Source organism: Coregonus clupeaformis, chromosome 11 (assembly GCF_020615455.1).
Source record: "Coregonus clupeaformis isolate EN_2021a chromosome 11, ASM2061545v1, whole genome shotgun sequence".
Classification (NCBI taxonomy): domain Eukaryota; kingdom Metazoa; phylum Chordata; class Actinopteri; order Salmoniformes; family Salmonidae; genus Coregonus; species Coregonus clupeaformis.
The window spans coordinates 34,039,089-34,051,729 of record NC_059202.1 but is presented as its reverse complement, the minus strand read 5'-3'; the positions used below and the strand labels follow the sequence as shown (position 1 = coordinate 34,051,729).

Below are 12,641 nucleotides of genomic sequence, written 5' to 3'. Positions count from 1 at the left end.
ACCATCTCTCGCCGGCTTTGATTTCATGTTACCTGATGAAACTGCAGTACAATATGATCTTGTTGCCATCTGTTGCACATTCTAATGTCATAAAAATCCACACTGCACAGCTCTCCCTGTCCTCTGCCATGCCCTGATTGTATTACTGCTGATGATATCTGGAAATGTGCACCCTGGCCCATCTACTGTTGCTATTCCCAATTCTGATTTCTGCTTCACTGATTTCTGCTCTCGTAAAAGCCTGGGTTTTCTGCATGTTAACACTAGAAGCTTGTTACCTAAAATGTATCAATTGAAAGTGTGGGTTCAAGGCGCCAATCCAGATGTGTTGGTCCTCACTGAGACATGGTTAAGAAAGGGTGTTCTGAACACTGATGTTAACCTTCCTGGTTATAACCTTTTCGGCAAGACAGATCTTCCAAAGGTGGTGGAGTGGCATTCTTCACCATGGTACACCTTCAGTGCTCGGTTGTCTCCATCAAGTCTGTCCCCAAACAATTTGATTAGCTGGTTTTAAGCATTAAGCTTTCAAATAGCTCTTTGTTGACTGTTATCGTCCTCCATCAGCACCGACCTGTACCCTACCTGCCCTTAGCTCTCTCCTGGCCCCTTACACCAAGGCTGAATTTGTCCTGCTAGGTGACCTAAACTGGGGCATGCTTAAACCACCTGACCAAGTCTTAAAACAATGGGACTCCCAAAATCTCTCTCAGATTATTACCAACCCCACAATGTATGACTCCAAACACCTAGAAAAGGCTACTCTCCTTGATGTTATCCTCACAAATAATCCTGATAGGTATCAGTCTGGTGTTTTCTGTAATGACCTTAGTGATCACGGTTTTATGGCCTGTGTTCATAATGGCTGCTCAGTTAAACGACCTGTCCTGATTTGTCATAGACGCTTGCTGAAAAACTTTAATGAGCAAGCCTTCCTTCATGACCTGGCCTCTGTAAATTAGTATAGAATCAGCTTGATCCCCTCTGTGGAAGATGCTTGGACCTTATTTTTTTATATTTTCAGTGGTATTGTAAACAAACATGTTACTTCACCTTAAGAACACCATTTTGCGAAAGGCTCTGCACTCAAATACTCAGGCTGACTGGCTGTCGTTCAGGCAAATGAGAAATAAGTGCACTCAGGCTATTCGGAAGGCCAAAGTGAATTACTTTAAGGAGCAGTTCTCTCTCTGTGGGTCTAACCCCAAGAAGTTCTGGAAAACGGTTAAAGACCTGGAGAATAAACCCTCCTCCTCACAGCTGCCCATGTCCCTTACATGCTGACCACATTGGCTGCGTTGCGTGCGTGAGCATTGCAAAATAAACGTGTGCGCGAGCGTTGCAAAATAAATGTAGACATACATGTTATTCAATAATGTCATCCAAACTGCTCGCGAGCGTATGCGTAGCCAGGCGCTAAATTAGAACTTGGTAATGGTGGTTATAATAGTATAGAAATGTTACCTCTCTGTTGGAAGTGGAACCAGCATTGTCCGAGCCAGGGGACACCGCATCAAGAGATGAAGAGTTTCCACCACTCCTGGAAATAAAGGGATACAGAGATAAGTAAAATTAATAATAATAACTGGGGGAATCCTCAGTCTTTTCTCATGTTGCAGAGACAATGATATCCTGAAGCAAGTCTAACTCATTAATATTGGTGTAGATATCACAAGGATATGGAATGTCGTACGGTGAATGTTTTTTCCTCCTGTCCTTGCTGTGGTCCTCAGGAGGACTGGTGCTCTCTGGTTGTTGTCCATCACTCTTCTTCCCCTTCCATTTCTCTGCCTTCTCCTTCATGGTGCCCTGTTGGCTGTAGCGAATCAGATTGCCTGGACCCAGGACCTCATTATGGCCGTTCCTGTCATTCATTGGTTCGGGGGGGTTCAGGGTTAAGGTGCTGGGGCGTACAGGTGCAGGGGTGGGGGAGGTGGCTTTGGCCTCTTTCTTCCAGGCTACAAAGGTGTACTGGTCCAGCTCCTTGCTGTCCGTCCTCTCGGCCCGCTCTTTTGGCTTGCCCTCGGCTCGGCTGGCTGCCTCCTGTCCTTTGATCTTAGGGACGGGCTCCTCCTTGGTGGCTGCCAAGGCGACCCGCTCGCTCTCCCGCTGGCTGTGCTCCAGGCCCCACTGGCGCCGCTGCTCTCTCTTCTCCTGGCTCCTGGAGACCTGTGACCTGTGTGTCTCCGCAGCAGCCTGAGCCCCCTTGTCTTTTTCTGGTGACTGGGGGGCAGCTGCCTCCTTGGTCCCCCCCTCCTCATCAGGCTCCTTGGAGTGGGCTTCCTCCGGTTCCTCCACAGCCTGGCTCTCTTCCTCCAGCTGGGGCCCAGCCTCAGCCTGTGTACCGTTGCCCTCATCAGGCTGGGAGACTGCTGAGGCATCCCCCATTTCCACCTCCTCAGGTGGTGAGGTAGATGCAGCCTCTACATCTTCCGCCTCCTCCTTCTGCTTCTCCTTGTCCTGGACAGGCACTTTATCCTCCTGTTGGCTCTCATCTAGAGTACTTTCAGCTGCCACCTGTGCCTCTGGTTCCTCCTGTGTCTCAGGTTCCTCGTTGACTCTTTCTGCATGCCTCAGCCTTGCCTCCTCCCTCGCCCTCCACACCGCTGCCTCCAGCGCTGCCTCTTTCTTTCTCCTAAATGCCTCTTCCTCTGCCTCCATGTCCAGTCGGGCTGCCTCCTCTTCTGCCTCTCTCGCTAGCCTGGCTGCCTCTTCCTCCGCCCTCTTCCTGGCTTCCTCCTTCCTGGCCTCCTCGTCTTTCTCCTCCTTTTTCCTCCTCTCCTCCCGTATTGAATGGCACCTGTTAAGTTCAACATGATTCAGAAGTGGTTCAACATTCATACGACAATGTTAGGCATCTCTGGGCATTTCAAAACATTTGTAACTAATAACTGTGGGGACCACACCAGTACCAGAATTCAAGAGATGGTGTTAATAATAACTTGCCTTTGGAGTCCAGAGTGGAACAACTTAAACTCAATCATATGTTTGACATCAATAATGATCGTGCCCCAGGTTATATGAAATAGCACATTAATATAGTCTATAACCAGCACAGTTACAATACCAGAGCTTGTGTTATTTCTTGTAAAGTCCCAAGAGTAAACAGTACTGCGAGGAGCATGTTATTCTATTCAGGCATGTTCTATACAAGGCATAGCTTGTTTCCGAGGTTGGGGATGATGTGCAATGAATAGGTTGTTTTTTAAAGGGCCAAAGCAGTCGCTTTTCTCTCAAGTACCTTAGTGTGATTGTTTTCAATTCAAATGGTCAAAGAGAAACAAAAATAGCTTAGCAAAGAGCAATTTCTCAACAAGAATTTTGCTAGGACTGTCTTGTAGTGGTGTGAGTAGAGAGGGGAAAACTGAAAACTAGCTGTTATTGGCAGAGAGGTTTGAAACTCTCTTATTGGTCTGTTAACTAATTTACAGCCTGGTGAGGCAGACCAAAACTCCATCCCACCAAAACAGGCTGAAATTTCAGGTGGTCTTTTCAAACAGCTCTTACACTAAGGGCATTATTATCATTTTCACAATTTCACATTATTGTTCTAACCAGTGTGGAAATATATATAAAACATAGGACTGCACTGGGCATTTAAGGTTAGGAAAATGTGCCACTTTTTAGGATGTCAATATAAATTAATGTAATGTGGTTGTTTGTAATCTTGTCACTCTTTTAATCGTTATATGTGTCATTGGTTTATACCTTCGAGGACCACTTTGGAAACAAGTGTTTTAATTCAAACTTTTAAGCGCTATCATCTGGGTCCACATCGTATATTTTGTTGTATATGTCTTTAAACCAAATACATTCCATTCAATTCAACAAAGTCAGTGTTTACCGGTAACTCAAGGCATTTCACACTTTATAAATACTACACTAAGCAATGAATGTATTTCAGTGGTGTGGCCTCGTGCTGTACCTCCTCCGTGCTGAGTGTCCTCTGGCCATAGCCTGGATCTTCTTGATGCTGGTCTGCCTGCGGAGGTACTCTGACCTCTGTCTGGAGCCCCTCCACACGGCCTGGATCAGCGTGGCCGCCTGACACTGCCGTTCCTTGTGGTGTCTACGCCACGCACGCTGGGAGGGACAAACACGGGCAAGAACATATTATTACCCTGACATATATTACCAAATATAACTTATATATTTCCCGTCTGCAGGAATATGATTGTCTCATAAAGGAAGGATATTGGACAATTTCTATGTATTTCTTTGTAAGAAATAGATATGGAAAATCTGAAAATACTAGTTTTCTAGGCATTTCATATCAGGAAAAGTCGCATCTTTGAACGGACATATGTACAGCACGGTTTATCACACAGCTTACCTGGATCAAGATGGCCGCCTGTCTCATCTCCAGGAAGTACCTCCTCTCCAGGTGGGCCCTGAACCAGTACTGCAGGAAGATGATCTTACGCATCACGTCCTTGTGCAGCGTGTCCTGCAGCTGCTGACGCTCCAGCTCCTTCAGGTAAACCTGAGGATCGCAATTTAATTCAAGACAATTTATTAAAAGATAATTAAAATTATCTCTGACATGTATTTCTGTGAGGAAAATGTGGAGGAGAGCATGTCTTACCTTGGTTTTTCCTATCTGGTAAGTGGTGTGGTCGAGCTCCATCCTCTGGAACAGGGCCGAGATGTCCTCTGGCTTGGAGGCTGTAGCATTTTTGGGCAGCAACACTCGGAATTGCTCGATGAATTCCTACAGGGACACATTTATTACACCGATTTTGTTTTGACACAGACATTGCTCAATAAACATTTTCCTTCTAACATGTAAAAGTTAGCAAGATATAAAGCATCGTTCCACGGAGGGCCGAGTGTCTGCGGGTTTTCGCTCCTCCCTTCTACTTGATTGATTAATTAAGGTCAGTAATTAGTAAGGAACTCCCCTCACCTGGTTGTCTAGGGCATAATTGAAAGGAAAAATCTCAAACCTGCAGACACACGGCCCTCCGTGGAGTTTGACAACCCTGATATAAAGCAATTACTTTCATTGGTAAACAATGAATGTCAACTATCAACAACAGATATTGTTTCAGACATTGCTGCTGGCTGTCTAAGTCATTAAAGAGGTGCAGTGTACTTGGAAGGTGTACTTGGCTCCATAGCCAGACCTCCGGATGCGAACTGTCTCCAGCATGCCCGTGTAGTGCAGCTGCTGCAGCACCAGGGTCTCGTTCAGACACATCTCCTTCTGCACACACACACACACACACACACACACACACACACACACACACACACACACACACAAACACACACACACACACACACACACAGATACACACACACACACACACACACAGCACATCATTAGAGGGACTCATCATAATAATTTATCAACATCATCTTGGTTGTAAATAATTAAATAAATGTGGCGTTACCTTCTCAGAGTTGGAGCGAATACAGCGGATGAAGAAGGGTTCTGCTCTGCCCAAAGTCTCCAACAGTTTAGTCAGAGAGGTCTGTCAATGTAAAAAGGATTTAATATCAATGAAACTAACTTCAATAAAGTTCTGCATCTGCATTGTCTGAAGTTTGCAATGTATGTTAGTGGCTGTCTGGCTGCTGTATTTGCTGGTGAGATCAGCTGACCTGGAACTGAGCGCTGATGCTGGGAGTCTTCTTCTTCTTGTTGAGGTGCAGTAGAGACTTGGCGGTGCGGTCGTGGAGGGTCCGACCCACGATGAACTTCAAGGAGCGAGAGTCCAACAGGCTCTAAGGAACAGCATCAACATCAAAGAGTTCTAAACGTCTGGAGACACCACCTCAGTCTCGCTGATACTCTCGGATGATTAAAATGTTATATATTTTGAAAATGTTCTATTAGATAATTTAGTGATCAAGATCTGAGATAATGAAGAAATATTAATAATTTCAGGTGGTCGGATTTTATATTTACAGGTCATGTTTCAAATTTTACTTATGTAGGAGCGCACGTACAGTGGGGAGAACAAGTATTTGATACGCTGCCGATTTTGCAGGTTTTCCTACTTACAAAGCATGTAGAGGTCTGTAATTTTTATCATAGGTACACATCAACTGTGAGAGACGGAATCTAAAACAAAAATCCAGAAAATCACATTGTATGATTTTTAAGTAAATAATTTGCATTTTATTGCATGACATAAGTATTTGATACATCAGAAAAACAGAACTTAATATTTGGTACAGAAACCTTTGTTTGCAATTACAGAGATCATATGTTTCCTGTAGGTCTTGACCAGGTTTGCACACACTGCAGCAGGGATTTTGGCCCACTCCTCCATACAGACCTTCTACAGATCCTTCAGGTTTCGGGGCTGTCGCTGGGCAATACGGACTTTCAGCTCCCTCCAAAGATTTTCTATTGGGTTCAGGTCTGGAGACTGGCTAGGCCACTCCAGGACCTTGAGACGCTTCTTACGGAGCCACTCATTAGTTGCCCTGGCTGTGTGTTTCGGGTCGTTGTCATGCTGGAAGACCCAGCCAGGACCCATCGTCAATGCTCTTACTGAGGGAAGGAGGTTGTTGGCCAAGATCTCGCGATACATGGCCCCATCCATCCTCCCCTCAATACGGTGCAGTCGTCTTTTCCCGTTTGCAGAAAAGCATCCCCAAAGAATGATGTTTCCACCTCCATGCTTCACGGTTGGGATGGTGTTCTTGGGGTTGTACTCATCCTTCTTCTTCCTCCAAACACGGCGAGTGGAGTTTAGACCAAAAAGCTATATTTTTGTCTCATCAGACCACATGACCTTCTCCCTTTCCTCCTCTGGATCATCCAGATGGTCATTGGCAAACTTCAGACGGGCCTGGACATGCGCTGGCTTGAGCAGGGGGGACCTTGCGTGCGCTGCAGGATTTTAATCCATGACGGCGTAGTGTGTTACTAATGGTTTTCTTTGAGACTGTGGTTCCAGCTCTCTTCAGGTCATTGACCAGGTCCTGCCGTGTAGTTCTGGGCTGATTCCTCACCTTCCTCATGATCATTGATGCCCCACGAGGTGAGATCTTGCATGGAGCCCCAGACCGAGGGTGATTGACCGTCATCTTGAACTTCTTCCATTTTCTAATAATTGCGCCAACAGTTGTTGCCTTCTCACCAAGCTGCTTGCCTATTGTCCTGTAGCCCATCCCAGCCTTGTGCAGGTCTACAATTTTATCCCTGATGTCCTTACACAGCTCTCTGGTCTTGGCCATTGTGGAGAGGTTGGAGTCTGTTTGATTGAGTGTGTGGACAGGTGTCTTTTATACAGGTAACGAGTTCAAACAGGTGCAGAGCTGTGAGAGCTGGAATTCTTACTGGTTGGTAGGTGATCAAATACTTATGTCATGCAATAAAATGCAAATTAATTACTTAAAAATCATACAATGTGATTTTCTAAATTGTTGTTTTAGATTCCGTCTCTCACAGTTGAAGTGTACATATGATAAAAATTACAGACCTCTACATGCTTTGTAAGTAGGAAAACCTGCAAAATCGGCAGTGTATCAAATACTTGTTCTCCCCACTGTAGCTGGCATATGTACAGTAAGGGAAAAAAGTATTTGATCCCCTGCTGATTTTGTACGTTTACCCACTGACAAAGAAATGATCAGTCTATAATTTTAATGGTAGGTTTATTTGAACAGTGAGAGGCAAAAAAATCCAGAAAAACGCATGTCAAAAATGTTATAAATTGATTTGTATTTAGAGGTCAGATGTTTCTTGTAGTTGGCCACCAGGTTTGCACACATCTCAGGAGGGATTTTGTCCCACTCCTCTTTGCAGATCTTTCCAAGTCATTAAGGTTTCGAGGCTGACGTTTGGCAACTCGAACCTTCAGCTCCCTCCACAGATTTTCTATGGAATTAAGGTCTGGAGACTGGCTAGGCCACTCCAGGACCTTAATGTGCTTCTTCTTGAGCCACTCCTTTGTTGCCTTGGCCGTGTGTTTTGGGTCATTGTCATGCTGGAATGCCCATCCACGACCCATTTTCAATGCCCTGGCTGAGGGAAGGAGGTTCTCACCCAAGATTTGACGGTACATGGCCCGTCCATCGTCCCTTTGATGCGGTGAAGTTGTCCCCTTAGCAGAAAAACACCCCCAAAGCATAATGTTTCCACCTCCATGTTTGACGGTGGGGATGGTGTTCTTGGGGTCATAGGCAGCATTCATCCTCTTCCAAACATGGCGAGTTGAGTTGATGCCAAAGACCTCCATTTTGGTCTCATCTGACCACAACACTTTCACCCAGTTCTCCTCTGAATCATTCAGATGTTCATTGGCAAACTTCAGACGGGCATGTATATGTGCTTTCTTGAGCAGGGGGACCTTGCGGGCGCTGCAGGATTTCAGTCCTTCACAGTGTAGTCTGTTACCAATTGTTTTCTTGGTGACTATGGTCCCAGCTGCCTTGAGATCATTGACAAGATCCTCCCGTGTAGTTCTGGGCTGATTCCTCACCGTTCTCATGATCATTGCAACTCCACGAAGTGAGATCTTGCATGGAGCCCCAGGCCGAGGGAGATTAACAGTTATTTTGTGTTTCTTCCATTTGCCAATAATCGCACCAACTGTTGTCACCTTCTCACCAAGCTGCTTGGCGATGGTCTTGTAGCCCATTCCAGCCTTGTGTAGGTCTACAATCTTGTCCCTGACATTGTTGGAGAGCTCTTTGGTCTTGGCCATGGTGGAGAGTTTGGAATCTGATTGATTGATTGCTTTTGTGGACAGGTGTCTTTTATACAGGTAACAAGCTGAGATTAGGAGCACTCCGTTTAAGAGTGTGCTCCTAATCTCAGCTCGTTACCTGTATAAAAGACACCTGGGAGCCAGAAATCTTTCTGATTGAGAGGGGGTCAAATACTTATTTCCCTCATTAAAATGCAAATCAATTTATAACATTTTTGACATGTGTTTTTCTGGATGTTCAAATAAACCTACCATTAAAATTATAAACTGATCATTTCTTTGTCAGTGGGCAAACGTACAAAATCAGCAGGGGATCAAATACTTTTTTCCCTCATTGTATGATACTGTAAGTTTACCTTAGGTATGATCTGTTTCTGCTTGGCATTCTTGTTTTTCCTGTGGGAGAGGGAGAGGTTAGTGAGACGTGCTAAGCACAGAGATGTCACTGAGGAGGTCTAGGGGTGAGCGGGGGGGAGCCGTGTTGTTAGTATGGTGAGTCATTCTCAGTCAGTATGAGGCATGAGGGCTTGCACCTGGAGTATGGGTGGGATGACGGACAGACGGACGGGGGAATCCAGCCAACCAATCAGACAGCCTGGCTGAGACCCATAGGGCCTATAGGAGTAGGAGACCTGTTCTCCCAGCTATCTTGTTTTCATCATATCAGCCTTGGGTTTATAGTGGAACTGTTACTACAGTACCAGTCAAAAGTTTGGACACACCTACTCATTCCAGGGTTATTTACTTAATTTTTACTATTTTTTACATTGTAGACTAATAGTGAAGACATCAAAACTATGAAATAACACACATGGAATCATGCAGTAACCAAAAAAGTGTTAAACAAATAAAAATATATTTTATATTTGAGATTCTTCAAAATAGCCACCCTTTGCCTTGATGACAGCTTTGCACACTATTGGCATTCTCTCAACCAGCTTCATGAGGTAGTCACCTGGAAAGCATTTCAATTAACAGGTGTGCCTTGTTAAAAGTTAATTTGTGGAATTTCTTTCCTTCTTAATGCGTGGGGGGGGGGGGTATACAGAAGATAGCCCTATTTGGTAAAAGACCAAGTCCATATTATGGCAAGAACAGCTCAAATAATCAAAGAGAAACGACAGTCCATCATTACTTTAAGACATGAAGGTCAGTCAATCCAGAACATTTCAAGAAGTTTGAATGTTTCTTCAAGTGCAGTCACAAAAAACATCAAGCTCTATGATGATGAAACTGGCTCTCATGAGGACCGCCACAGGAAAGGAAGACCCAGAGTTACCGCTGCTGCAAAGGATTAGTTCATTAGAGTTACCAGCCTCAGAAATTGCAGCCCAAATAAATGCTTCACAGAGTTCAAGTAAAATACACATCTCAACATCAACTGTTCAGAGGAGACTGCGTGAATCAGGTGTTCATGGTCGAATTGCTGCAAAGAAACCACTACTAAAGGACACCAATAAGAAGATGACACTTGCTTGGGCCAAGAAACATCAGCAATGGACATTAGACCGGTGGAAATCTGTGCTTTGGTCTGGAGTCAAAATTTGAGATTTTTGGTTCCAACCGCTGTGTCTTTGTGAGACGCAGTGTAGGTGAACGGATTATCTCTGCATATGTAGTTCCCACCACGAAGCACGGAGGAGGTGGTGTGATGGTGTAGGGGTGCTTTGCTGGTGACACTGTCTGCGATTTATTTAGAATTCAAGGCACACTTAACCAGCATGGCTACCACAGCAATCTGCAGCGATAGGCCATCCCATCTGGTTTGGGCTTAGTGGGACAATCATTTATTTTTCAACAGGACAATGACCCAACACACCTCCAGGCTGTGTAAGGGCTATTTGACCAAGAAGGAGAGTGATGGAGTTCTGCATCAGATGACCTGGCCTCCACAATCCCCCGACCTCAACCCAATTGAGATGGTTTGGGATGAGTCGGACCGCAGAGTGAAGGAAAAGCAGCCAACAAGTGCTCAGCATATGTGGGAACTCCTTCAAGACTGTAGGAAAAGCATTCCATGTGAAGCTGGTTGAGAGAATGCCAAGAGTGTGCAAAGCTGTCATCAAGGCAAAGGGTGGCTACTTTGAAGAATCTCAAATATAAAATATATTTTGATTTGTTTAACACCTTTTTGGTTACTACATTATTCCATATGTGTTATTTCATAGTTTTGATGTCTAAACTATTATTCTACAATGTCAAAAATAGTTAAAATAAAGAAAAACCCTTGAATGAGTTGGTGTGTCCAAACTTTTGACTGGTACTGCTTGTGTGACAAAATTTGCTTGACAGTGTGTAAATTGTGTGGTCAACACTGCACACGTTTCGAGGAAGAATCAACCGAATGCTTTCGTTTGGTTTCTTCACTGTGTGTTAAATACTTGCATATGTTATACCCAACAACCATAGTTCTATATAAGTTAAAACAAGCTATGATTTCTAACAAACGTTTGGGTTCTTTCAGACTTCACATTCTTACAGTTTCATCTAGAAGCCAATGCATTCATGTGATTAATGTTTGTTCATGCAGCAGCTGTGCTATTGAGGCCATCATCGCATCCTCAGCTTTCATCAAGGCCTCTGTATCTCCATTATAGCCCATATGGGCAACAGCCTCGCTGCATTACAGCATCAGCCTCATGCTAATCAACATCACATTGGAACCCAGTCTCTATGGGCCTTGCAGTCCACTATCACGAGCAGCCTAGTGTTGTTGGGTAGCCTTCTGCAAATAACTAGGATTCATGTTTTTCATGAGGTTTGGTCTCAAAACAGCCAATTACCCAGCCTGTGTCTTAAACTGTCTGTCACGTGTTGAGAGTTTTAACAACCATATGAGATGAGGAATTGTGTCTTCTAGCTGAATACATAATTCTGTTGCCGTTTTGGACTAGTATTTATTTGTTCTTAGTCGAATCAGGTGTCCTAGTGCTGGTCTGGAACAAAGATTTGCAACCAATGGGATGCCCCAGCCCCCAGGAGGACTGAGGTTGAGCACTGTTAAAGCTGGGTTAGACCTTGCTAGGACAAGCTGGGCTGGGCTGAAGGGGCTACAGACTCACTGAAGGAGGTGTCGAGGGAACCGCAGGCGACCCCAGGACTGCAGCAGCTTGCGAGGGTCCTCACCGTCCAGCTGCAAGTCCTTAATGGAGCTGATTATCTGGGCATGCATGTCCCTGAATCAACCCAGCAAGGGCCACAGTGGGTGAGGAGGATGGAGGGTAAGAGACAGGGGGAGGAGAGGGGAAGGGGTGTTGGGCACAGGGCATAAGGGGAGGACAGAGGGAGGGGGGATAGAAACACCGCTGTCAGGACACCTCGAAAGACAGAAAAACACCCCACCACCAAAGAGCAAGCTTCCCAAGAGAAACACACCAACAGATCGGTTGAGATCATGTAAAACTGGTGTTTAATGCTGCTTCAGTTCAGACGACCTGCTGCACGCACACACACACACACCAATTGATTAATGGACTGCTGAATGTATATATTTTTCTCTTGCTTTGTTTGCTCTTTCCAGTATTATGTCTATCTCTGATAAGCTACCCAGGAAAGGGCTGAAAATAGCCCTTATTAATAAATGTAGCCTTAGAAATAAGGTTCATGAAATCAATAACTTGCTAACATCAGATAACATTCATATATTAGCCATTTCTGAGACTCACTTAGATAATTCATTTGATGATACAGCAGTAGCAATACAATAATATAACATCTATAGAAGAGACAGAAATGCTTATGGGGGAGGTGTTGCTGTATATATTCAGAGCCATATCCCTGTAATGCTTAGAGAAGATCTTATGTCAAGTGTTATTGAAGTGTTGTGGTTGCAGGTTCACTTGCCACATCTAAAGCCTTTTCTTTTGGGGTGTTGCTATAGGCCAACAAGTCTGAACAGTCAGTATTTAAATAATATGTGTGAAATACTTGATAGTGTATGTGATGTAAACAGAGAGGTCTACTTTCTTGGGG

The 12,641-nt window shown here is 44.6% G+C and overlaps 1 protein-coding gene across 7 annotated transcripts in view; it reads right to left on the bottom strand.

Annotated features, from left to right (window-relative positions):
• The window catches only part of LOC121576830 (unconventional myosin-IXb-like), a 125,880-nt gene that overhangs the window by 43,456 nt on the left and 69,783 nt on the right, over positions 1–12,641 (bottom strand). For 6 of the 7 annotated variants that reach the window (XM_045223511.1, XM_045223513.1, XM_045223512.1 and 3 more), the window contains exons 15-24: positions 11,732–11,845; positions 9,026–9,065; positions 5,608–5,730; positions 5,397–5,477; positions 5,096–5,206; positions 4,586–4,711; positions 4,334–4,483; positions 3,926–4,083; positions 1,694–2,800; positions 1,465–1,540 (exon numbers count right to left, since the gene is read on the bottom strand). In XM_045223511.1, coding sequence (XP_045079446.1) covers positions 1,465–1,540; positions 1,694–2,800; positions 3,926–4,083; positions 4,334–4,483; positions 4,586–4,711; positions 5,096–5,206; positions 5,397–5,477; positions 5,608–5,730; positions 9,026–9,065; positions 11,732–11,845 — 2,086 coding nt within the window. The remainder of the gene's footprint in view (positions 1–1,464; positions 1,541–1,693; positions 2,801–3,925; positions 4,084–4,333; positions 4,484–4,585; positions 4,712–5,095; positions 5,207–5,396; positions 5,478–5,607; positions 5,731–9,025; positions 9,066–11,731; positions 11,846–12,641) is intronic. The other variant, XM_045223514.1, reaches the window with a different exon arrangement.